Source organism: Nematolebias whitei, chromosome 1 (genome assembly GCF_014905685.2).
Source record: "Nematolebias whitei isolate Nwh7 chromosome 1, NemWhi1, whole genome shotgun sequence".
Classification (NCBI taxonomy): Eukaryota; Metazoa; Chordata; class Actinopteri; order Cyprinodontiformes; family Rivulidae; genus Nematolebias; species Nematolebias whitei.
The window spans coordinates 57,749,903-57,776,150 of NC_056498.1; the positions used below are offsets into that span (position 1 = coordinate 57,749,903).

The 26,248-nt window shown below is 39.5% G+C and overlaps 1 protein-coding gene across 1 annotated transcript; it reads left to right on the forward strand.

Annotated features, from left to right (window-relative positions):
• Positions 1–198: 198 nt before the first annotated feature.
• zgc:154058 (Transmembrane protein 150A-like) lies at positions 199–25,336 on the forward strand. The gene is made up of 8 exons (XM_037685783.1): positions 199–500; positions 808–1,039; positions 5,222–5,269; positions 6,594–6,680; positions 7,506–7,573; positions 17,592–17,719; positions 22,491–22,668; positions 25,074–25,336. Exons 2-8 carry the CDS (start codon positions 891–893, stop codon positions 25,334–25,336), a joined length of 921 nt encoding a protein of 306 aa, XP_037541711.1. The 5' UTR covers positions 199–500; positions 808–890.
• Positions 25,337–26,248: the final 912 nt, after the last annotated feature.

A 26,248-nucleotide genomic window follows, 5' to 3' on the forward strand; every position in this document is an offset into this window, starting at 1 on the left:
GACTGCTGGCAGCGTTTTGTTCACAATTACAAAATTGGAACTTAACATTAACTTTATGTCTTTGAAGCTCCGTAAAAAAGTGTAGAAACAAAAATTTTGACCCCGTAGGAAAACTACTATAGTAGTATTTTTATATTCAAACTCCAGGGGGCAGTTTTTAAACAAGTTGCGTTTTTTTGAATGACCACGCCCAGAGCTGATACCCCGCCCACATATGGGCGGAGTCGACCTGTCGGAGTACAGTGTCTCGTGGCAGAGACGCAACGGCAGTTTATCCAGAGAGTGAGTTGTAGTCTCCTAGCGTTTCAAAGTAACGCTGGCTCAACCGGCAGAAACCTAGTCCCTGCTTCGGAAAACAGAGAAAAGAAAAAGTAAATTAATTTGTTAATTTTTTTTAGTCTGGGAGCGGAGGACACGTCGGCGCGTGCACATAAGTTTTCCTTAAGACCTGCCAAAAGAAGAAGAAGGAAAAAAAAAAAAAAAACCCGTCAGGCTGAACGGTGAGTACTGTCTCCCAAATTTGGCTTTGATGCTCTGTGGCAGTTCGAAAACAACCCAAAGTTTCTATTTTTACTGAATTAACATATGAAAACGAGCTTGTAAAAATTATATTTATAATTGAAAACGATATGCGTTTCAAATGGACGCGCTAACAAACATATGTTGAGATGATAAGGAAAAGACAGAAGTGATGTTTCTTTATTCATCACATTTCAAAGCACAGCGAAGATTAGTTTACCATGACAGTGATTAGCTTGTGAGAAAAATCTGATTACGGTCATTCATTAACCCTTTCTTTTTCACCAGCCCAGAGGGCACATCTGCCAGCCTCCATCTTGAAGAAAATGAACCCACCAGTGGCAGAGCAGATGTCAGCCACCAGCAGTTAGATGTTTGTGCTTCTTGGTTGGATATCTGGTCGAAGAGGAAAGAGAGGACCCGGAGGAAAGGAGCTGCTCGGGCTACTGGAAGATATGTCTCTGTGGATGATCCTGCCTGTCAGCCTCCCAGTCCTGAGCATCACTGGGATCTGGGTTGTGTGAGTTTTACACCTCTTCGACAACCAAACACGCATCTTGAGTAACGTTTAAAAACTTATGGGTGGAAAAGAAAATCTTCAAAACTTTCTGAGCTGAAAAGGCTGCTTGGTAGTTCATCTATATTGCACAGTTAATTAGTGCTTGGAGAATATGTTTGGAATGACTCGGCTACAAAACTCAATCAGTTGTAGATGTACATCCAAAGATTACCTTCAGAGAGTTTCGTTCATTTCCACCCAGTGACTCATGAGATACGTTGCTAAGATGACAGACAAACAATAATGCTAAGAATTTGAAGATTTATATCTTCTAAAAATGTTGAACTATAAACCTTTACATAGCTCAGCTTCTCCTGCCTTCATCGGAGCAATGCAGCGTGTTTATCTTGAATTCCTCGAAGCCATGGCAATCGGCACGTGGATTAACTCTCACGAAGGATCTGGGATTTTCAGCTCTCTCTTAAAAGTGAAATATGCAGACTTACAGTCTGTCTTTATTATCAGCTGAACAGTATTTGAGCAGAAGTACTTGAGAGTACTTGAGAAATAAAACTGCAAGTTGTACGCAGGCTGGCAACTCTTCCCCCGGCTCTGCCAGTGTATGGCGAGGAGGAACGTAAACCCTAAGGAGAGAAAGAAAAACAGATGGTGCAACTCTAAATTGTTGTGTTTCCATTCTGTGTGTTGCATCAGCAACGAGTTTGGTTGAGAAATGACTTGTTTTGTGTTTGTGAATAGTAGAACCAGAATCTCAAGATACAAATTAATAGGAGTTTGTACTGTTTGGCTTTACAGGTGATTTAAGGAAAGATGCCCAAATTTTTCCTGGCAGTCCTATACAATTTGTTATTTTCCAGTTAACTTGACAAGAGTGCCCTGTTTCTGTTTGTTTTTCAGTCTGCAGGAATGCTCAAAGATGTCAAATGTTGCCTAATGCCTCTTCTTAGTAGATCAATTCTGGAAATGGTGATGTAATAGATGGTGCAGGCAGATTTTTCCTTCAGCATCTGGCGACCACGTAGTGTTCATGAATGCTTCTGTCCACCCGAGTCCCTTGACTGAGCTTCTGCTGTACACCTTTTATGATTTAGGTTTTAATGAAAGCACCACGTTTTGGCTGCACATTTTATACGAATCGGCTGCAGCGCAGTGATGTTAGCGTGGCTAACAATAGGCTTCACAAACTCACTCGTATAGTTTATTCAACACCGCCCTCTTCCCGAGGCTATTTTGGCTCAGCTTTTGGGAATTTTCTCTACACAAACCAGATTTTCCACTGAAATTTTTCCTCCTGCTCCTTGTTTGGTCTTACATAAGAGGAAAAACACACACACACAGCCTTTTTTATACAGCTTCCAGGCATGCAATTATAGTATACAACTGCTGCTGAGCTTTGATGGAGGGCTAATTATATAAACAAACCTATTATTACTCCGCTTCCTTCAAGCACATACGGCTCTGTTTTATTTACCCACATTCATTTAAAAATGATTTTATTTTGAGTAGTCTCAGAGCTGCACTCATGTAATTTTAGCCTCGATCATTGAGTAAATGAACAAAATGCTTCTCCAAAATTATGGAAACTTCAGCTGGCCAAAAGTTATGTTTCATCTTGATTATTATCACACGCTGCTGAAAGGCAAAGACAGATGACAATGTTTTTGTCCATGTCTCTGTTTGCCTATCTGTTAGTAAAATATCTCCCGAAGCAATGGAAATATTTAAATAAAGCTTTACAAGAGGAGCTAATTACCTTTTGCAGTCAATCCGATTCAAGGTGGCTGCCACAGCTAATCGACATTAGCGAACACAGAAACGGTTAGAACTCAGTCAGTTTTGCAGATACTGAGCTAAAGTCTAATGTAGCTGAGTCAATCCAACACCTGCACACTTTACAACATGCAGTAATTGACAACATGAGAAGAACCAGTTGCACGTTTTACCAATCACAACTAGAGTTGTAAAAGTAACTTGGCGTTTAAAGAATTAGGCTGGGTCAACAGCAAACAAATACCTCACTGTGGGGATTCTTTAACAACGGCTAGTTCACACAGATTGCCTATAATTTATATTTTGTGTGTTTATGTGAAAACTCTGTGCATGTTAGTTACTTCTAGGTTGTGTGTGATTCTGATTGACCATACCTTTGTCTTTTAAAAGCTTGTTTGAGAGGAGACTAATGACCATGCAAACATTCCTAATAGACACTTAAACTCTCCCTGAACTGTGTCTGCTTTTACAAATCAGGACAAACTGTTTCTGCTTGCACTTGTCTCTCCCCCCCCCCCACTCCACACACACATTTTAACTGTATGTCTCGCTAGGTGAATGCTAAGAGAGACAAACTGACAATTGTATTTCCTTCCTGTGTGTTTGTTTTTCCCTCCTGGGAGTGATGATCTACGATTATGCTGATATGATCACTATATTACAAATATTGTATCAGTAGTTGAGTCATATGGTTTGGTGTATGTAAAGACCTGGGAACCTCGACTCCGCCAGTTCAGATTATTATCTGTATGCTGTTGCGTCAGATGTGGGCATGCATGGACAAAGCAGGCAGACAGCTGAGTTGTGCAGGTTGCTGCTGGTGAAATAACCAACGTCCCCGTGTTAAAGCTTGAAGACAGCTTTATATTAAAGGGAGCATCAGTCAAAACAAGTTACTTCACGAGAAGCTGCATTTTCGGTTCAGCCGTATGTCACTGAGTTCAGCTAAAATTTTTAAACATTGTTAATAAAATATTAACATCAGACATCATAACACAATTATTGCATAATAGAAGTTCCCTAGATTTAAGAGGTAAAGTGTATTTTTAAGCATAACGCTGAAATAAATTTGTTTAATGAATGTAAACGACTAATTTGGTCCACATTCTTTTAAATTTGCACTTTACTAACGTAGCTGATGTCTGCCGTTTTAGTATGTATTTGAATTGGCTGAAGCAAACCAGTCTTTGAACCCTGAAATCTGGACTGAGATACGAAGCTGTCGGTTATCTGTCTGGTCACCTGGTCCTTCAGGATGAACAGACTGCTCTCAGTGGAACCTCGAACGGGCCGAGTTTTAATGTTGCACAGTTCCCTTTTTAAAATTTATCACCAATAGGACTTTTCACTGCACTGCAAAAATTGAATGAAGATTAACAGTTAGCTTCAATGCACCATTTAATTCATGAGTTATGTTATCTTTAAATTAACTCTTATTGTTGTTCACGTTTTACAGATTTTAAATTCTTTGTATTTTTCAATCTAATTTCTTCTGCATACTTTGTGCTTTTTATATTGTGAAAATGTTTAGCTGATGGGTGCTTTGACTTTTGTAACGTTATACTTTTGAAAATATTCAACTTCGTTTACATTTTTCCATCGAAATTCATTAAAATCTGTCCACTTTCTTCAAAAAATTGTTCTCTTTGTTCTTTTTAAAATCTGTTTCATCATTCTTGTTCAATTTCTTTTGCTACCTTTATTTTTAGCTATCATTCTGCAACTTATGACTTTTAACTAGCCTTGTGCTACTTTTAGCTTTTAGATAGCCTTTTGTTACTTTTGTCTACCATTCTGTGACGTTTAAGCTTTAGCTATTCTTGTAATAATATTAATATTTAGCTAGTCTCCTGTGACTTATAGCCTTTAGCTAGACTTTGGTACTTTTAACTTTTAGCTGTTATTTTTGATACTTATAGATCGTGTGTTGCAATTTTTTTTAGTCCTTTGATATTTTTATCTTCTACCTAGCATTTTACTACTTTGAACTGCTGTTTGCAGTTTTTAGCTACCCTTTTATAGCTAGCCTTTAGATATGTTTAGTTAGCCTTTTGCTAGCTTGCCTTTTCCTACTTTTAGCTAGTGTTTCGCTCCATTTAGCGTCAAGTTAGTGTTCTCCTTTTTATTCGTTTATCTTTCACAACTCACTTTAAGAGTCCTCAGCAATTTAGCCCTCATAATCCACATTGCTTTTTTTTTTTACAGATTTTTTTTTTCCTGTATTAACTTGTTGCTTACTGAGTTACTTTGTTAAAATTTTATATAAAATGGTGTTACTTCTGCATACTTTGTGCTATTTTAGCTATTCACATGTCAAAACATTCGGCTCTATCAGGAGTTGGGTGCTGTGAGTTCGAACTTTTATTCCAAATGAATCTTCTTTTTCGAGTAATACTTCTGTCTTCACTTTAGATACGCCATGGCCCTGTACAACCAGCACGTCTGCCCTGTGAACAACTGGTAGGTTGTTGAATTGTTTCTGTATTTGCCTCTTCATAATTCTGTTGATTTCTACACATTCTTGCTTACAAGCCGCTGCCCAACAAAAACCGGGTGAATGTTCTCTCCACAAAACACGATTAGCTCATTTTCTACATTAAAAATCTAAACTAGCACCAGGCCAGTTAAAAAGTAAGCATTTGGAAAGAAAACGGCTAAATTTACATATTTGAACTGTGATTTGTTTACATTGAGAATGACTGTTCCTTTGTTCAGACCAACTGAGGTTAATCTCTACTTCTGATAGCACGCTTATGTTCGTGTAGATGGTCAGTCAGGATTGAGGAATAACAACAGAACCAACGTCACCCTGGCCCAGATCAGCATCCTGCTGGATCTTTGTCTTTCCTCCACGTATTTCAAATATGTTGATAGTTTTTCAGCATTACACATTGTAGAAAATGAGGAGTCTAATCTCTTACAAGGGAACAACACTGAGCAGCTGGTTTAGATAGGTTGATGACACCAGGGTCAAAATCCAAGCCAACACTCTTCAAATCTTTAGATTTCCTTACTAGGCTTTTGTCAAGTCAGCTAGGAAAACATTTTCCAAAACCAAGCTGAGAAAAAAAGCAAAACAGACACAACAATAATATCGACCCAAGATGTAGGAAGAGTATCTGAGAAGCTCTGGATTTTCTCCACATGTAGATGCATTTCAAACCAAACCAAACCTTCAGAAAAAAACTGTTTTCTTTATTAAAACCTAAACTACAGCCTTGGTTCTCACTAGATGAAAATGTTCACACCTGGAAACATGACTGAAACTCGTCACACGTTGGTCTTGTTGGAACATTGATTCAAACGACTCTGAATGAACCAGCGGGTCAGTGATATATGTGCATCTAACAACTGTTTTAGTGACTTAAAAGCCTGAAACTCCCAATTCAAAAGGTTCAAAAGTCTTCTTCCATTTGCTTCAGAAGGGAAGAAAACTTTTAGATCAGAGGTGAAATAGATTCATCAAATAGAAAGCCTAGTTGCATTTTGTCCAGTCATTTAGGATTGACTTACTGATCCTGGAAACAAAAAGCCTGATTATGACCTCATTTAGTCAGTGAAGGATTTCCCAAAAACGGTTAAAGTGTCAATCATTCCACAAATTATAAGGTTGTGTTTTTGCACAGTCTGTTTTGTTCTAACATCATAGGCACTGCTGTGTTTGTAAGACTTGTGCAAAAATTAATCCTTTCCTGTAAAGCACTTTGCAACACTGTTAAGAAATGTATTACATAGATAGTAATATTATTGTGATACATATTTAGTACATGTTTTTTTGCTGCAGGTTGTACAACCAGTCATGTGAAGAGGAGCTGTATTTGCAGAGTGGCCCGTCCTTCTGCTGCACGTTAGACAATGTACCTCTCATCAGGTAACTCCCACCCTCAGTGGCCTAACCTTATAACTCTTCTGCATTTTTGCATCTGCTGGTTTAAAAACAGGAAAACTGTCCCATTGTTTTACACAATTCATGTCTGCACTCTATTTATATAAAAAAAACAAAGTGAATGAGCCTGAAGGAGACCATTCTCCTGTGAGCGTCTGCGTGCGCTTTCTGAAAATAGCTTTTGGCAGAAGCTTGGTGTTTGCCACCGTGGCAGTTCACTTAGCCGTGTAAACATGCTCGCATGGAGGAGTCTGCTTTTATTTGGGGGGGAAATCAAGACGCTTCTCCTTTCACATTTCACTTTTCAGCCTCTAACTTCAAAAGAACCGTCCCAGTCTGATTTGCATAAAATGTGTATGCAGTGGAAATTCCTTCAACTGCGCTAAATTAACTGAAAAAAGCAGACAATGCCATTTTGTTCAAAAAGGACCTCCTAATCAAATTACTGCTTAGTATGCATATTTGTGTGATGAATTGTATATTTTAGTAACTTTTTTGAGAATATGTGACTTTGCAGTGTTGATTTCCAGCTCGGTCAGAGTCTCCAAGTTTTGTCTCCTGTCTTCCCGTTGTACAAACATTTCCCATTCCTAGAAGAGAGGCGGCTTGCAGTAGGTGAAAAGTCAAAACTTGACAACGGGATGTGACGGATCAAAGCCCTGCCCCAGTTGTCCTCCACATGCTGAACTCAAACTGTTCAGGGTGTTGCTGAAAAAGCTGAAAAAGCTGAAAACTGTGGTCTTGTTGCTGTTAAATGTGCTGATACACATAGTATTTGTGTGGTTTATATCTTTGTTCTCTGTCTTGTAGTAAATGTGGGACTCTTCCACCTGAGAGCTGCTTCTTCAGCCTTATCTGCAGCACAGGCTCATTCATGGGTAAGTCGACATGCACAGTGCACACATCCATCATATGAGTGGATTTCTCCCTGATGTGCACTAAAGAGAGAGTACAGATCTATTTGAACAGTGGGTTATGAGCATTATGACAAAAGCAGTCTGCTCCTCAGATAAATAGTGTTAACTTATTTTTGTATATGTTTCTGTTCAGCGCCCTGAGATGATTTCTGTTGTGACTTGGCGCTATATAGATAAATTGAACTGAATTGAATTGAATTTACCTTTTACCTGTTGAAGATAGTCTACTGAATACATTCAAATTGAAGAAATAAAGCACATTTATGACTGGATAAAAAAATCTGTTGGCTAGTTTAAGTCCAAAGTGGATTGATGACTTCTTAAAACAACTCCATCATTAGCATCCTTTTGGTAGCCAACAGCTGCAGTGATCCTAAATTTAAATTTAAAAGTAAATCACAGAACTGTGTTCAATAATCCAGGTAGAAAAATCAAACAAAGTTAAGTCAGGTCCTCTGGATGAATTCTTCTTGTTGAAATGTTTCGTCTTTTATCCAAAAGACTTCGTCAGTCTGAGACCCTGCAGCAAACTCAGCTTTTTAAGCAGCACCTTTTCAGAAGCTATGCTTACATGGACACAAATAATTGGATTCAGAATAAAAATGCGTCATGTAAACGCCTCGTTCAGATTATTCTTTGTTGATTCAGCTCGATCTGAAAGAATTTGTAATCAGAATGAGAGGAGTGGTTTATGCTGATTCATAATCGAACGGTGTGCATGTAAACACTTAATTTGTAATTTTTTTTCCGATTGTGGAAAACTGACCTGACTGCGCATGCGTGACCTATGTCTACCTCACATATTTCCGCCTGGCTAATGCTAATAATATTAGCATGTCGGGGAAGCAAAACTGGTCGGTGAGCGACAACATTTCTACTAGACACTTTGAAAGAGCTCAAAGTTATCTGTATTACCTGTAGCTCAATCAGGGAGGGCAGTAATGTCTCCGCCGTCAGTAAAACCTGTCATGGGTCCATTTTGGGCGCTCAAGTTTGTTTCATCCCGGAAGTAGAACGTCTTCTTTTGTGTTTTTTTTATTTTATTTTTTTTTTTAGGAGAGTTTACCACTGTACACATGTCAGTACTTCTATTCAGAATGAAAGTCCGCTGAATGTAAACGCTCGTCATGAACATATTGTGCCCATGTAAATGATACAATAGTGGATCAACCAGTTTGCTACTGACAGCCAGAACTAGCTATTCACATGTAAAAGGATGAATGGACTTTGGTGTTAGCAATTAGCCTGGTGTTAGCAATGGATTGTTCGAGCCCTAACAATTGGTCATTAGTTCCCTGATAGCTGCTTGCTATTCACAGGGGACTGAGTAATACGTGCAATAACAGCATTGTAAGAGGGTGGTAGTTGAACACGGAGGCCTCCGCCCCTGTTTAACAATGGATGGGTTCTTTTTCCAAAGATGGCCTCCTTTACTCCTCTCTCAAACTAGCATTCCTCTCTATCAAGGATGTGAACATCTCCATCCCTGAAAGAGTGACCGCTGGCCTGGACATGAGTTTAAACTGCAGGGTCCTGGCCTGATGATGTTGCTCTTCTGTGCTGGGCCATCCTTTTGGCCAGTGGCTGTTTAGTTTCCCCGATGTAAGACTGATCACAGCCCTCCTGACACTGAACAGGATACACTATATTGCTCTGTTTTTGCTGGGGGACTGGATCTTTGGGATGAACCAGTCTTTGCTGTAATGTATTTTGGGGTTTAAAAGCCACTGGGACGTTATGTTTAGAAAATAAACGTCTCAGTTTCTCTGATACTCCCTCAACATACGGAATGACCACTGGTCTGGGTCTGGGTTCCTCCTTTTCACCTGATGGCTGACTGGAGTCCTGTTTGGGTTTCTTCTCTGCTTTCAGGAAGACCCAGTTAGGATATCCACATTGCTCTAGAGCCTGTCTTGTGTGGGATTTCTCCTTCTGTCTGGCTCCTGAGTTAGTGGGGACACTGTCTGCTCTGTGGTGCAGAGTCCTGATGACTCCTAACAGTGAATACTTTGTAAAGCTAGTCGACAGTCATTTTAATTTATTGACTCCGTGTTGCTGTCATAAAGACATGCTGACCTGACTCCACATTTTCTACACTACTCGTAATAAAAAGTTAATGTTTTTTTAATGATTGTTTGTTTGTTTCTGTTCATTTTACTTCTGCTTCAGATGAGCAAAGTTTTTTAAAGACTCTGAGTTAAACGTACCCTGGCTTGGTGCTCCATAGCATCGTAGATGCAGAGTTGAGATGAAGGCCAAGCCCGACTGACTGTAATCATGTGACGCTCGGAGCTCTCATTTTGAGTGGCTAACACCAAACGTCCTTCTGTTGTTGCCCTAGCAACACTCCTCCCCTCACCCCAACCTCCTCACATTTTCTGTTTTGCAACAATCAACTTGCAAAATATGTAGGAAAATTGTTACACACAGAAAGAGAGTTGTGCAGCACTCACAGTAGAGGAGTGACCTGCGCAGGAGAGTTGAGCTAGAGGCAGAGTAGAGAAGTTGTACCTTTGAGTTGCAGTTGTACTGAAAATCCGTCCGTCCGTCCGTCCGTCCGTCCGTCCGTCCGTCCATCCATCCATCCATCCATCCATCCATCCATCCATCCATCCATCCATCCATCATCTTTACTGAATATGAATGGGCCATAAAGAAGACACCTTTTTCCAAAGTATAGACGATACAGAAATGTGCACACATATCCTTGTGTAATACAGACTGTGTGTGATTTTCTTTGAAGAGAAAAATAAAAATCTCCATAGGCATGATATACCAGAAGAGATGGAGTACCCATGTTACTCTGCATGTCCTCTGTTAGTCATGCGCTCTTGCCCAGCACTCACTTCTGGTACTGGCTTCCATGATCTAGTTAATGTGTCCCAGCTGTGCTTCAGCCTTGTTTTTCTGTGTGTATGTTTGTGTGTTAAACATGCTTGTTTAAAAAGCAGCAGAGAGTCATTTTTTATGTTTAACTGGTTTAATCAGAACCATTATAGGCTGTTTTGTGTGTTTTAGATGCTAATTGTGGTCTTTGTAAAAATACAAAGGCTTTTATGTGTCATATGCATTTGAATAAATGGACTCACGTTGTGTGTGGCGTGCCAAAGACCGCTTCATCTCAGCGTGAAGTCTGCACAAGCAGCAGTGAAAGACCAGCACATTAGTCCAGTTCAATGAGTCTGTCATGGTCCATGTGTACATTATGTTTACAACGCTATACGAGACGGTGCTGGCTGAGCTCACACTTCACACTAATAACAGATATATTAATGTGGCATGAAGTTATGTGCTCACTTAACATCTTAACTGCAACATAAGCCTGTGTTGCTCAACTTTGGTCAAGCCAGATTGTAAGCCTGTCATTGCTTTACATTGCACCATCTTAGCCGGCCAGGACGATTACAATATGCAACATAACCATGACAATGTCAGGTAGGATTACTTCCGCTTCTGTTACTCATAGTTACTGATAAACATTCTCAGCTACATTCACAACTTCCTCATATGATTTCCTTTTTGAAAGCAGCAGAAGTTTTTTGTGAACTCAAAAACCTCAGAACACAGTTCAGAGTAGAAGTAGAGTGAAGGCGTAATGACCCTGTAATGACCCTGTGGGACAGAAAATGGCCATTAACATTACATACGAGTACACAGAGTAATGGCAGCATACCTTTTGTCAATATTACTCATCACTTAAACCATCAGAGGTAGGGTAAAAACAAGAAGGAAACCAGGTGATTAATATGTCCAGTTTTTAACATATAAATCCTGTTGTTAATCGTTCTCAATTATCTCCCAAGTTTCTGTTTTTGTGAGGTTTATTACGACTGAGGTTTCCTAAATCTTAATGTTAGATTTTCCAGTTTGCATCTTTAATTGGATAATAACATGGCCAATCGAGTGTATTTATCCCTCTCAGACATTCACTGCTTTCTGTTTATCGAACAGTAGCTAATTGTGTCGTGTCCTCTCTGAATTACCTCTAAAGTTTTCTGTAGCAGCAAGCTAGCTCAGCTGAACAGAGTAATATTTATTCATCAGGTTCATCAAAGTTTAATCTTCTGTGGTCACAAAAATGGACAAACACACAGCATCTTTGATCAGTTTACAATGAGAATAATGATGTGAAATAATTGAACACATAATTATACTGTTAATATCAATTAAAAATGAACTGACACAACATAATTATATTTGTAATAATAACAAACCCACTATGGATAAATATAGATGTAGATGAGAACTAAAACCATTGCTCAAACAAAAGGTTAACTAAAAATAGTTTTACTTTCAGATGAACAGATTTAGAAGTATTGAAAATATTGAATTAAATTAAATTAATATTATAAGTAGAATTTAAATTAAAACATAGCTAGAAGGTATGACAAAAGTAAACTAAACAAAAAAACCGAGCTATGCCAGAGCTAATTTTTCTCCTTTTCAGTTTTTAATTCAGTGCAACTTTTGAATGTCATATGAAGGTAAAACAATAACTTCAGAAGTGCCTAGAGTTTATTGTCCAACATCTCACCTCTCAAATAGGAGTGACTCCACAGTGACAAAAAACTTGATCTTTTTCCACAGGTTAAGTATCCTGTTAGAGTAATCAGGGCTTAATTTGAGCCTGATCCTGCTGGAACAGGATCTGGGATCTCTTATTTTGACAGGGTGCGTTCCGGTAACTGTTTGCTTAGATCTGGTAACTCTCAGGCTTACTAATAATAAAGTTAAGAACAAATATGACTACCTTGAGCAAATAAAACTTATATTGGATATGCAAACTGAAAATAATTACATAAACACTCATTTTAAACACAACAGCCACTTATGAGCATATAAGTGTACTTCAATTAAGCATTTCCACATCTACCCTTAAAAAAATCTCCGCCCCTAAAAGAGTGGGGGGGGGGGGGTGAGTGTCGAGCTAATCAGGCAGTCATACCTGGGCAGGAGCCCACAGGCAGCTGCCATGAACAGACGGAGGAGATGCCTGGAGGTTTCACACGTGGAATCGGATGACAACAAGCGGGGACAATGTCGAGCTTGGAACTGCCAAGTGGGGGGGTAGGATGCTTGACAGAAGCAGAGTGTTTACAATGTAGGGAAACATAGATGTCTAACAAACCCATTAAAATACACAAGAATGCAGAAAATTGCATCTACTTTATTTACAATTTTCTGGGGGAGGGCACCCAGGACCCCCCAGCCCGCCCGCCTGCTATTTGCATTCCAGCATCGATCGGTTTACAAATGAAGCCCTGAGAGTAATCAATTTGTAACAAGCAGAACACTGATTGTTAAATACAGTAAACATTTGACACAATAATAAAATAACATATGTTTGTGACAAAACGATTCTGTAGACTTTAGGATTAAATGATTGCAGACAGTCTCTCTGTGTTTCAGCACCAACAGACTAAAATCCTGATTATTTACTCAACGTCAGCTTAAAAATTAGGTTTTTCTACAAAACCCCTATTTTAAAAAAAACACCATGTGAGACATTTATTAAAGACTGAAGAATCCCCTTGACTGTGCTCTTTGTTGGTTACACTATTACACACACTCCATTACAAAATAACAAAGGTATGTTTTTGTTTATTTGTCAGCAAAATTGAGTTAAAACTGCTAAATTATTGTGACACTCTGCAAAGAGGTGCAGCTTGCAGAAAGGTATTTTGTTCCACATTTAAATGATCTGTTTTAGCTGCAAGATGCAGCATCAACCCACATCGCCGTTCAGCTAGTCAGATTCAAAGAGCTGCAGTTGAATAAAGTCCAGTAGCGTTCGTGAGATCAGTAATCACCACTGCTGGAGGTCTGGAGGATATTCAGGTTATTTTGGTTACATAAACCGCTGATGTTCTTTTCATTTGTACTCTGCCTTCAATTAGTCTGTAGATGGAATTATGTTAAGACTGGCTGTAAACGGAGTCATTAAGTCGTTACAAAGTAGTGGTGTGTAGTAAGGTGGTGTGGCATGCAGCTGTACAACAGGCTATTGTAAAACATTTTTGCTTAGCTGGTTAGCCTTTTGATTTGTGTTTTACTTGGGAGAATGTGTCAGCTGCAGTTGGCTCTGGGTCAGGATCACATGAATGTGGTGGACTGCGTGTTGCTTCTGAGTGATTCTGGAACTTTTCATCCCATCTAACTGTGTGCACACAGAGTTTTAAATACAAAGCATGTATTCTTTTTCTTCATACCCTGGGTGTGGAGAAAATGTGCATTAGAGTTCAAGTAAATCCCCTTTTCAAGGATAGTGAGGGTGGCATTTTGCTCTAAGTACATGTGGTTTTCCTGCAGAAATAAGGTATGTGCCAGATTTAGTGTCTCTACTAGAACATTATGTTTGTATATGTTACATTTCTTCCACCTTGTTGCAACGTGACTTTACATGGATAAGTAACTTTGGTGTGTGTGCAACAGTGTTTATAGCAGAACTGCTCTTCCTGTCGGGGCTTCCTGACTTCAGGGTACAGGAGTAAGAGCTGGAGAGGGCAGCTGTTAAAGGTTACTGATGGTGGTGAGGTGTTGGCGTGAGGTGTTTATGTGAAATTATTCCTTTTGTTGTGCTGACAGGAAGCAGGCGGTCCTGACTTTCTGAGGCCAGGTGGAGGTCAGCTTCACTGCTTACTCATCATAAACTCATGGTTGAGGAGCACTACAAGTATCCTAAATGAAAAATATAAAATAGTCTATACTCATCTGCCTTTGGAGTACTCCGAATAAAAGAAAAGTGGAGAAGAACAATGGATTTATTCATAGGAAAGTGAAAATGTTCGTTCTTGTCTTTAACCTTCAGGCTCAGCTTTTTCAATTTAATTTTATTTGCCAAATCTCATAAAGTTTAAACACGATCACATGTTATGATGGGAAATTTTTTTCTAAAACATCCATTCTGCTGCATGGAGACTGACAGGCTGTTGTTCATTCCGGAAAGCTGCAGTTCACTAATATATGGTTCCCGCAGCAATACATTATGTTCTTTATTTTGAAAAAGCTGGAACAGAACAACGTCAGGATTGTTTCCAAACCCAGAGTTGCTGCTGTTTGTTTTTCCATGATTGGAGCTAAAATCACTTTACAACGATTGACTGTTGTGCTGAGCAGGTCGTTCATATAAGCACAAACACTCACCAGAGGGTCCTAAATAGAAATAAATATTAAATCTAGGAAATATAGTTTCACCAAGATGCTTTGTACACTTGACTCTTTTAGTTCCCTGTTTGAACAGTGAATATTTTATCTGTACACTCCCGTAGTATATTTCCGACAGCTTTCAGGTTTAACCAACCATATTAGACAAACTAAAATGTACCCAATATTTCTGTTTTTGACTTACTTATTGAAACTGCACATAACAGAGAATACTTTATCCCTTTCTGTACTGTGTCATCTTGTTTATTTTACTTAAAATGTATACCACCGTGAATACTAATGTAGTTGTGAAATTATGTACTTCATAAATAATTTCTTATTTTCCTCTTGTGATGACGGACAGTTTGTTCTGCTTGAGATGGCGGAGACCATGAATAGAACTTTGAGGAAATTCATTCTCTCTGTTTATAAATTGGTTTCTCTGTTATGGACTGTACTTATCTTGCACCTTTCTATCTTATCAAGATACTCAAAGTTCTTTACACGACAATCTTTGTCCTCATTTACCATTCATACAGCACTCTACTAGATCTATACAAAGCTAATTGAACAAATCATTCTAAAGAGACTAATCAGTGTTTTGTCACATTCATACACCGATGGGACACACTTCGGAGGCAATGAAGGGTTCAGTGTCTTGCCCAGGGACACTTCGGCATGTGACTGCTGGCAGATTCGAACCCCCAACTCCTGCATTGGAGGATGACTGCTCTAACCACTCGGCCACAGCCGCCCATCGGTTACCTACTCTTCAGTCTGGTTTGCAAACCGTCAGCTCGTTTGTAAACTCTGCTCTTTGGTTGGTAAAGAGACTTTATTTTGTTTGAGAGCTACAAATTTAAAACCTAGAAAAGTTGGATTTATATCAGTTGTAGGAAGCAAAGAACTACCAATCAAACCGTGGCTAAATCACAAGTTTCACCTCCTTTGAAGCACTGAAGTAAATTGAATCAAAATGTTCTGAAACTTCCTGATGCATGCTCAATAATCCAGGTAGAATAATCTAAAAAAGTTAAGTCTGGTCCTCTGGACATTCAAAAAACAAAACAAAACAAAAAAAGTTGTAGAAACGTTTCGTCTTTCATCCGAAAGACTTCCTCAGTCTGTTTTTTGAACGTCCAGAGGACCAGACTTAACTTTTTTAGGTTCTGAAACTTGTTCACAAAGTTTAACACCTCACATTAATTATTCAGTACTGTTAAGTATTAATGACTGATATTTGTATACTTCAGTATATAAACAATATTCAGTAACTTTATTAGTTCTAGCTGAAGTATTACCAAACTAACAAGATACATTAGTGTCTTTTATTAGTCTCATGGACAAAAATAGAATCTGCAAACATGAATACAGTAATAATAACAGATTATAAAAATGATAACGTAGAATCTGATCAACTTCACTAATTTTGAAATTCTCTATTTTTTGCACTTCCTTTCAAATTAAGTCCATTCTTAGCTAGTGGTAGTCAGGAATATCCAGATTCCTGGATGACAATGATGAACTTCCCCCTTTTTCTAAAATATGGCATCAGTCGGCTTTTAAAAGCTCAAAGTGGAAGATGCTGGGGGCTAATGTTGATGTCTCTAACCCCGCTGAGGTACAAGTTTGTCCTGTCTTACCTTTTTCATCAACTATCATTTTCTAGATCAAAAAGGCAAAACAGTGAGGCACAGCACAGTTAGGCTTTCATCAAGAAGGTTGCCGAATCGAATCCCGGTCCGGGGGCCTTTCTGGGTGGAGTTTGCATGTTCTCTCCGTGCATGCGTGGGTTTTCTCCGGGTACTCCGGTTTCCTCTCACAGACCAAAAACATGCATGTTAGGTGGATTGGTAACTCTAAATTGTCCCTAGGTGTGAGTGAGAGAGTGAATGGTTGTTTGTCTCTACGTGTGATGGACTGAGACCTGTACAAGGTGTCCTCCGCCTCTCGCACAGACTCCTGGCTATGGACACCAGTAACCCCTGCGAATTGAAAAGGCAAACATAGTTTAATCTAGAATGTGTAACAAACTCATCAGTTGTTTGAAATGCGAACAAACCATTTGTTAACTGCTGCTCAAGAGTGACAGAGTGAATAATTGATAGTTGGTTCAGACGTTGTGGCCAGGTTATGAAATGTGTTTTGTCACTGTGTTGCTGTCTTATGGTCACATTTCCAAACCGCAACTAGTTGGGTAAATGTCCACCTTCCTACGGCCTTCTAACACAAAGATGGTGACAGAGTTAATTCAACTGTTTAGTCTGTGACACAGTGTATAAGCTGCAGGCCGAGACATGAGGGGCTCCTTGTCCCCTTCAGTTCTCTCTCTTCCATTCGTCTGCAGTTTCCCGCTCTTACCAAAAGCAGTCAGCTCTCATCAAGCGCCGGTTATGAAGAGCCAACAAAGACAAACCAGGCAGGGGTCTGCACGTCAGTGCTCCAACAATGGAGCCAGTCAGGCTCCATAAGCACATGGTCTCTCATCTGTCCCATATACTGTACTTCGTTTTTCAATCACCTTTGAATCTACAGAGACTTGGACCAGCTCCCTCCAGTATCGTGCCCACTTTCCGCTTTCCTACACACTTTATTTTTATTTTTTTACATAATCTAAAATGAGTTTTCTTGTAAATCTCAACTTTCTAGTACTTCTTGTGGGTTTATTTTCATTAAACTGAAGCCAGGCCCTGTGTGTGACACTCTTCCAAAATAAGTAAGATGATTTTTTTTCCCCTCCACTTTTCCCCTAAAACTTTCTTCTCAGAGGAGTATAGAGATTGCATTGTAGCACGTTGTTAACCCAGGTGGTTCTTGTGTCTTTTTCTTTCTGCAGTTATGGTGATCGTGCTGCTGCGCTACGCTCACGTTATTGAGAAGCACCAGAACTGTGTTCTCAACATGGCGAGTCTGTCCACAGGCTGGATCTGTTCTGCTGGACTCATCATGGTGGGAAACTTCCAGGTAGGAAAGATGCATTCATAGTAACAGTCAAAAGTAAAAGCAGAAGAAAAGTGAGGAACCTTGAATTTAAAAATAACCCTGTATGAAAAAAAAAAGAGGATATTTTGTAGCTAAACAGAACTAAAATTAAAGGCTAGGTCTTATGATCTTATTTTAAAAATGACGGAGATATAGCTCTTTTGGCCAAATCTTGAAATTAATCTTTTGTGAGATTGCTTGTAAAGTTTACAAATTTTTGCATGACCTTTCAACACTCACAGTATGTGCAGTATGTGTTGGGAATGACTATCACACCGAAGTTTACCTCAAAACCTGTAAAACTGACTGAGTTAAAACCATATTTTTGTTTTCTAAGATCAGCCATCTTGATTCAGGTTGACTCCAAAATTTAATGGTAAAAATTTTAAACAGAGCCGCACAGTGGCTCAGTTGGTAGATCTGTTGCCTCTCTACGGAAAGGTCGATAGCTCAAATCCTGGCCGGGGCCTTTCTGGGTGGAGTTTGCATATTCTCTCTATGCATGCATGGATTTTCCCCAAGTACTCCTGTTTCCTCCCACAGACCAAAACATGCATGTTAGGTTGATTGGTAACACTAAATTGTCCCTAGGTGAGAGTGAGAGAGTGAATGGTTGTTTGTCTCTATGTGTCCCTGTGATGGACTTGCAACCTGTCCAGAGTGTGCCCCGCCTCTCGCACAGAGACTTGGTTATGGTCATCAGTGACCCTGTGACCCAGAAGGGAAGGAGCGAGTGAAGATGATGGATGGATGGATGGATGGATGGATGGATGGATGGAAATTTAAAAAAATCTTGAATCATCTGTTTGCACTCAGTTTCTGTTGGGGATGACTCTAAGCTACTACCGCACCTAAATTGATGTCAGTGTCTGTAGAATTGATTGTTAGCCATCTTTGTTTTTGCTAAGATGTGTTAGTTGTGGAAACCTCTTGGCAGTGGGTGATACCACATCATGTTGCTGCTGATCTGTTTCACGTTACTGTGTTCATTCGTGCTCATCTGCTCACACAGACTCATGTTCGTGCTGCTGTTTGGCTTATTGTTTTTATACTACTAATGCTTAGTGTGTTTTTAGTTAATGTTTTTCGTAGTTCATATATTATAGATCTTATTACTGTTTTTCTTATACATTTTAATACTTTTGTTGGATGTAACTGGGACCCTGTGTACACAATTTTGTTCCACCACGTGTACCACATGTGGTGTGAATGACAAATAAAGAACCTTTAAAGAACCTTGAATCCTTGAATACCTTAAGATTTTTATTTCCGTCTTTCTGTCATGCACTTTGTATCCCAGAGGAAATCTTCCTGGAGGTTTGTTGAGTTCTCTGTCCTCAGAGACAGAACACTGCGATGTTCTTTCCAGTGAGTTTAGACGTTAAAACCTTGGAGTGTAGAAGCTTAGCCTGAATTCCTTCTATGTACAACTTTTCTGGGAAAGAATTTCTTGATGTTTAAATATTTGGAGCCCTGGCTGTGAGCCTAGAGTGTGTGTGTGTGTTGTGTTGAAGGGACAGGGATCTCTTTCCACGGTCACATTTTTGGGGTTGTGATTCGATTACCGGGGAGCTCCACAACATGCAGTTTTAAGACAATGAGCTCATAAAGATTAGAGAGAAATGTGGGGTTGTGTAAACTTGGTTTAGCGTAGATGTTTAAGAAATTTCTGACTGAGTAATGCGTTGTGATGGATGTGCGTTTGTTTCATTTTGTTAAAGATAAAGATCCTCTGGCAACGGAGACCCGTCGTGGTTAACATTCCTAGTGTTTTTCTGACACGTGAAGGTCTGAAGGAGCGACTTCAGAGATGAAACGGACACAGTTTGGTTTGATATTTGTGGTCGTCTGTTTGCCTCGCTTTTAAAAGATTGTGAAATAGCTGACTGCTCCTGATAAAAAGTGGAAGGAGAAGTGACTCATGCAGCTTAAAAAATGTTTTATTTTATTAATTGTGATGCTAATGCCAAAATACATCCAAGGTCAAAGTTTTTTAAATTAAATGAACACATTTTTTCAAATACCTTCATGGTTATTTTTGAGCTGAGGTTCAACAGAATGTCAAAACCGTGGAGCATCTGAGGAAATTAGATTTTTAAGTGTCCTTGATGCTGTTTCTTATTTTTTTTTTCCTTTTGGCAAACCTCAAAAGTGCAAAGTTCATTTGGCTTCCACGTTAGCAAAATATTTCACAAACCACCTGGCGAGTTTTAATGAAAGTCCCACAAAGTATTCTTTGCATGTACATGTACAACGCTTTAACTTTTGGAGTCGACCCGATTCAAGATGGCCGTCACAGCTGATTGATCATAGCTAAAACAACATCTAATAGAACTTATACAATTTCACATATATTAAGCTAGAACCTGGGGTGGTAGTAGCTGAGAGTCATCTCCAAGAGACACTCGGAGGGCAAACGGATTGCGCATGCTTTCTGTTTAAGACTTAGACGTGCAGCGGATATAATGCATTCCTTTAAGGAATGCTGGTCTAATTTCAAATTATGTTCAGTTGAATATCCAAACTCAGGTGCCAGAAAATATCTTTTTATACTCTTTGCTTCTAATTTACATAAAACAACACCATGAACTGTGTTGTTGTTCCACCGGTTGGGGGGAAAAAAAAAACAGCCTTCATCTGAGGAAAAACTTTGAATGACCTTCAGAAAATACTGCTCTTAAAATGATGAAAAGAAAATCTAGCTTCTCAAAGGCAAAATTTAAAACTGGGATGGCTCAGAATTCCTCCGCAGAAAATGAGGATAAAGACAATGTTGTACACGTGTGGGACAGATGTGCAGCAGTGGTTGTTTGCGTTGGCGAACAAGCAGGTTTGCCTTCGCCGTTTTCCCGCTTCTCCTGCGAGGTGCTGCAGAACTGGGAGGAATTTACGGGAAGAGCCAGGGGGAGTGAATCATCGAGTCTGGCTGTACGGAGAGAGGAGCTGGGCAGAACGAGTGATCCACCCTGATCCTTGCAGCTCGTTTTCAGGTTGCAGTCTTCTACAGTTTGGAAGGAGATGCAGACAAAACTAAAATGTGTGAATCACATTCTGTTGGAGAAGCAAGCAAATGCCCAAATCTGAGGTCTCAGAAGCACATTTCAGCAGCCAACTATCACAAACAAGTCAAAACTACAAGAAAAAGCAAAGCAAATGCGTTAGAAACAAAATTTGAATCCTCCAAATTGAAGTGAATGAAAACCTCAGACACAACAACAAACTGAAAGTCTTTAAGAAACGACCAGTTTGTACAGGTGTGTTACTGAAGACGTTGGCAGCACACCAGTAAATCTGGCCACTGGGAGGTTTCCTGTAAAGGAATCTGATAATTTGGGAAAAGAAGCTGCTCCATGGAGATCCATGAACATCTCTCTGCTTCATAAACACTTCAAGTATACTAGAAACATTTTTGTACCGTTATGTTGCATCAGTTTTTTTTGGGAGCAGCTGTGGCTGAGTGGTTAGAGCAGTCGTCCTCCAATGCAAGAGGTGGGGGTTCGATTCCACCAGCAGTCACATGCTGAAGTGTCTCTGGGCAAGACACTGAACCCCTCATTGCCTCTGATGTGTGTCCCATCGGTGTCTGAATGTGATAAAGCTCTGATTATTCTTTGTAGAGATCTAGTAGAGTGCTGTATGAATGGGTAAATGAGGCACAGATTGTAGTGTAAAGAGCTTTGAGTATCTTGATCAGATAGAAAGGTGCTATATACGTACAGTCCATTTTGTTTCTGTTAGTATTTTTTATTGAGATCATTTCATCCTTTCTCCCTCCACTGATGCTATCCTGTAAACATTTACTAAAATGTCACAGTGATTCTCGACTTCATGTATATTTTGATTTTTAGACATAAACATTTCCTTGGTGCTTTAAATGCGTAATCGAGTCAGCAAACAGTGACTGTGCTTCTTGATAAAATCTGGTATAATAGAAAAAACTCAAAGCTCAGACTGATTTTAAATACTCATGATATTAGTAAACGTATGTTAATTTTTACAAGTCATATAACACAAAAATGTAAGTGAAAAGTTAAAATAAAATTATCCTTTTTGGGCAGATATGTGGATTTATGTGCAGAATGCATACACATACTATATATATATATATATATATATTATATATATATATATATATATTATTATACTGTGCACACACACAAATGGAATTATCTAGAAGTGTAATTTTGTCACCTCAGGGATTTGTCTTGTATAAGAATGTTCAGTATGCACCAACCAGGTCTGCAGGATAATGGCTTTGAAATAAAACTTCATAACTTCTCAGCTGTTGCTCTAATGATCCCCTGGATTTACTGGATGTGGAGCAGTGGGACGCAGTTACAGTACTCCAAATATCCTTTAATCTTCCGGTCAGGAAAAGCTATTCTCTTTTCATCCATGTAAATCAGGAGGGTCGTAAAGTTCTGGTTAATGCTGCGTTGAATTGCTTATCTGTTCAGATCGGTACGTCGGAGGTCTGTGTGACCCTTCAGTGGCAGCTGTGGTCACATGCTACTGAGCTGATCTTTTATGTATTGTTTCCTCTTGTGACCAGCAGGGAGAAGGAGGCTTTCTGTTGTATTTGCTTCATGACATGATTTAACCATTTTTGTTATTTGCTCCGTGCTTTGTTTTAATTATATTTTCCTCTTTTTCATGTCTGAATAATCTGACCAGGTTTCTTGAAGCTGATGTTTTCCTCCATTTGTCTAACATGTTGTAACACCATCTTTTGTTCCTCCTCCTCACCCGACAGGTGGATAATGCCAAAGTTCTCCACTATGTCGGAGCGGGCATCGCCTTCCCCACCAGTATGCTGTTTGTGTGCCTGCAGTCGGCGCTGACCTACCGGCTGGCTAAGACTCAGGGGGAGTACTACACGGCTCACCTCCGGCTCTGCATGACCTTCCTGGCCTTCGGAGCCTTGGTGCTCAGTATCCTCTTTAGCCGCTGGCAGTAGTAAAGTGTTTCCTTCAGAGCTTCTATGCTGGCATACACTCATCATGGGCATGAATGTTGTATTATTGTGGGGCTTTTAATGATTTATTTAATCTTTTATTTCAGTGTGGAACGATTGCGCAACATACAGCTTCAGCTGATCTTATAAACAAGAATTGTGTTCACAAAGTCAATTCTCTGTGGAGTTTCTTTATTTGACTAATCCATTAATCAAGTTGTACCTCAACAACACTTTTTTTTAGCCATCAACAAGCTTCTATCATAATTCTGGCTGAAATCTTGACACCACTTCTTACCAGAATTGGTAGAGTTTATTTAAATTGGTTGTTATCCTGGTAAAGACCTGATTTTTAAGAGCTTGAGGCTTTAGGAAGGTTATTCCAGAAGTTTAATTTCAAGTTTCAACCTTAGAGCTGTTGATTTGACGTGAAGTTGGAGAGTTTGATGGTAGTCCTCCTCCTAGATTTTTCCATCCACTTTGAGTATAGCACCAGCACCATAGTATGATGCTACCACCACCATGCCTGTTAGTTTGTACAATGTTTGCAGCTGCAAATTTTAGTTGATTGTTGATGATGATTTCATTAACTGATTATTTCAGTTGGTCTTGTAAAGTTAAAAGACCCTTCAGCTTCAACTTAAAGATTTATATGCACGTATGGCTATATTTGAGAAAATCACAATAAATTCAAACTTTTTCACTGTTTTCTTAAAAAAAAAAAAAACAACATTTAGGTTGTATGTCTTGTAGTGTTGTAGTACTCGAGACCACCAAGACCGGTCTCAAGACCACTTTTTGATGGTCTCGGTCTTGTCTCGGTCTCGGGCATCGAGGACTCAGGATTTTACTTCAAGACCAGTCAAGACCACAACTGTGGAAAAATCACTAAATTATCAGAATATTGTCCAGTTTATTTGTTAACATCTTTGTTTTTATTGGATGCAAAACGTACCGATTCAAATCCCAGAGATAATGTGACTCATTGTTAAATACATGTTTTTGTTCCTGCTGTCACGCCCACTCCCTTTCACTCGTGTGCGGTTCTGTACCAGCAGAACAATACAGACAACAGAACGTAACGTCGCAACCAGGGGTGAAAGTAAGCGGTACGGTACTGATTACCACTAAAAGATTTTGCGCTGGAAGAGAGGGGAGCGGCTGTGTGCTGTAAAGCTGTCATACAGAACCAGTCACTTTGGGTCAGAATAGATTCTCTAGCAATAAGCAGTCTAAAACACAACTTAATCAGTTAATAAGTAGCTTTTTTTTTTCTCATTTCAAATTGTTTCTGTTCTGTTCATGTTATGCTGGAGCCTTGTTTTTCTACCGCGGTGAAGTTAGTTTTACGTTGGACATTGGAGCTTCGTGTCTTCAGCGGTGTGTTCCTCTTGTTTGATCCGATGCAGGCAGTCTGATTTCAGTGAGCTGCGATCAGTCTGCCCCTCCTCCGACACGTAATGGTTCGTTTAGGGGACCGTCAACAAATTACTAAACCAAACACTCTTCAGAAACAAAAATTAAAATCTTTTACATCATTTGACCCATTGACACAAAACAAATGTTAAACTACTCTAATAGACCTGACACACAAGACACCATCATTTATTTCTCATTTTAAAGCATTTTCTAATTAGTTATTGAGCGAAAACCATGATTTTTGAACAAATAAATTATGTAAAATCAGAAAATGCTTTAAAATGAGAAATAAATGAGGGTGCCTCGTCTGTCAGGTCTAGTAGAGTAGTTTAACATACGTTTTGTGTCAGTGGGTCACATGACATGAAAATTATTGTGCAAAAACCACTGAATGTCTGACTTCTTTGTTATGAAGCTTTGAAAATGTATAAAAGTGATACATTCATTCAAAAGCAAACTTAAAGTTGCAGTATGTAACTTAAAAAAAAAAGCATTTTTATAAAAGTTACTTTTTTCTTTTTTTTTACACATTTGTTAAAACTGTCGCTACGTATGTTGTGATAAGACAGATAATCTGTGAAAAGATGGAGCTCCGAGACTTGAGGTATTGGTCTCGATTTGGTCTCGGACCCCAAAAGTCTTGGTCTTGTCTCGGTTTCGGTACACTCTGGTCTTGGTCTCAGGCCTTGACTACAACACTGATGTCTTGTAATAATTTCACTCTGGAAATGGACCAATTTATATTACAATTTACACGTTTATGCCCATGGTGCATGTATGTAAACTTCTGATGGCAGCTGTATCACACATTGCAGTAGAAGGCTGTGACGGACAATAAATCTAAACAATCATTTCATATTTTCAGATCAACTTGAATAAGTGAAATCCAGACAGAAAGCTGACGGCTCTAACGTCAGGTTGGCTCAGAGGTTTTGTTGCTGCTTTCCTTAACGGTGTTTTCAGGCGGAGTGTTTTTCTGTCAGGAGAGCTTCGCCCTGCAGCACGCTTCGGCCGTCTTCGAATGGGTGTTCTGCGTCATCATCATGCTGTTTCACGGGACGTTTGCCTTCGAGTTCGCCAGCATGTCGGGAGACACCATGGCAGTTCTGGCCCGGAGAGGCTCCCGTGGATTTGCCAGGAGAGAACTTAAAGTGGACGCGCTGAGTGCACCCATTCCACACTCACAACCACACCTGCACCAACCTGAAAACATGTCCATACTGTAAAGATCTGCCTCTTCTTCAAGACGTTCGCTTTGATTCTTCCTAACTCTGGACGCCGAACGAGTTTAATTCTTCGTGCCCCGACACGTTCACCTAAAGCTTTAAAATAAAAGCAGGCCAGTGCAGCAGCTCTTCACAGCTGAACGTTTCTTCAAAAAAAAAAAAAAAAAAAAAAAAAGAAGTCTTGCTTGCATTTTGCACATTGCCCAAGCGTGACACCAAATTTTCTCCAGTCCTGACGTCAGTGACGAGCATCAGAGGAGGATTTTGTCAACCGGATGACAAACATAAAGTGCCGTACTGATGTTCTGAACAGGCTCGGATTGCAGCGTGGGACCGTTTCCTCTCATGACTGCCATGATGCTTTCTTTGTACGTAAAGAGATGAGGCTGCTGGACAGCCCATCTCACAGTATTACAGTAGTGACACAGAAACAGTGATGTATGAGTGCCAGTATTTAAAAACAAAATGTTTTATTCAATTTGTGGAGGGAAAAGTCAACTTTAGGCATTTTACAATCGGTTACACCTCAATAAGCAATATGATATCGAGTTATTAATAACATCCCAGCTACTTTCACTATTGTGTCCTCTGTGTCTTATCTGCCTTCAAGCCAAAGATAAGGGGACCACGAAGCTACAACCCAGAATATGTTTCTCAGGAGCTGAACAACCAAGGCCAAATGTAATACTTTGTTGTGGAAGTGAAGATAAAAATGTGTTTCCTTGGTGTGTTTGTGTTCACAACCAACCTTTATGCAGTTTCAGAGCACGTTTCCTGGGTACCCACAACCGTCAGAATGTGTGATAATCTTGTGTCGTATTTATTACAGTATACAGAGTATACACGTGGTGCCTTTATAGGTTTAAATGTAAGATCTGATGCTGAAACAGTGTTGTTCCTGCTTAGAATAAG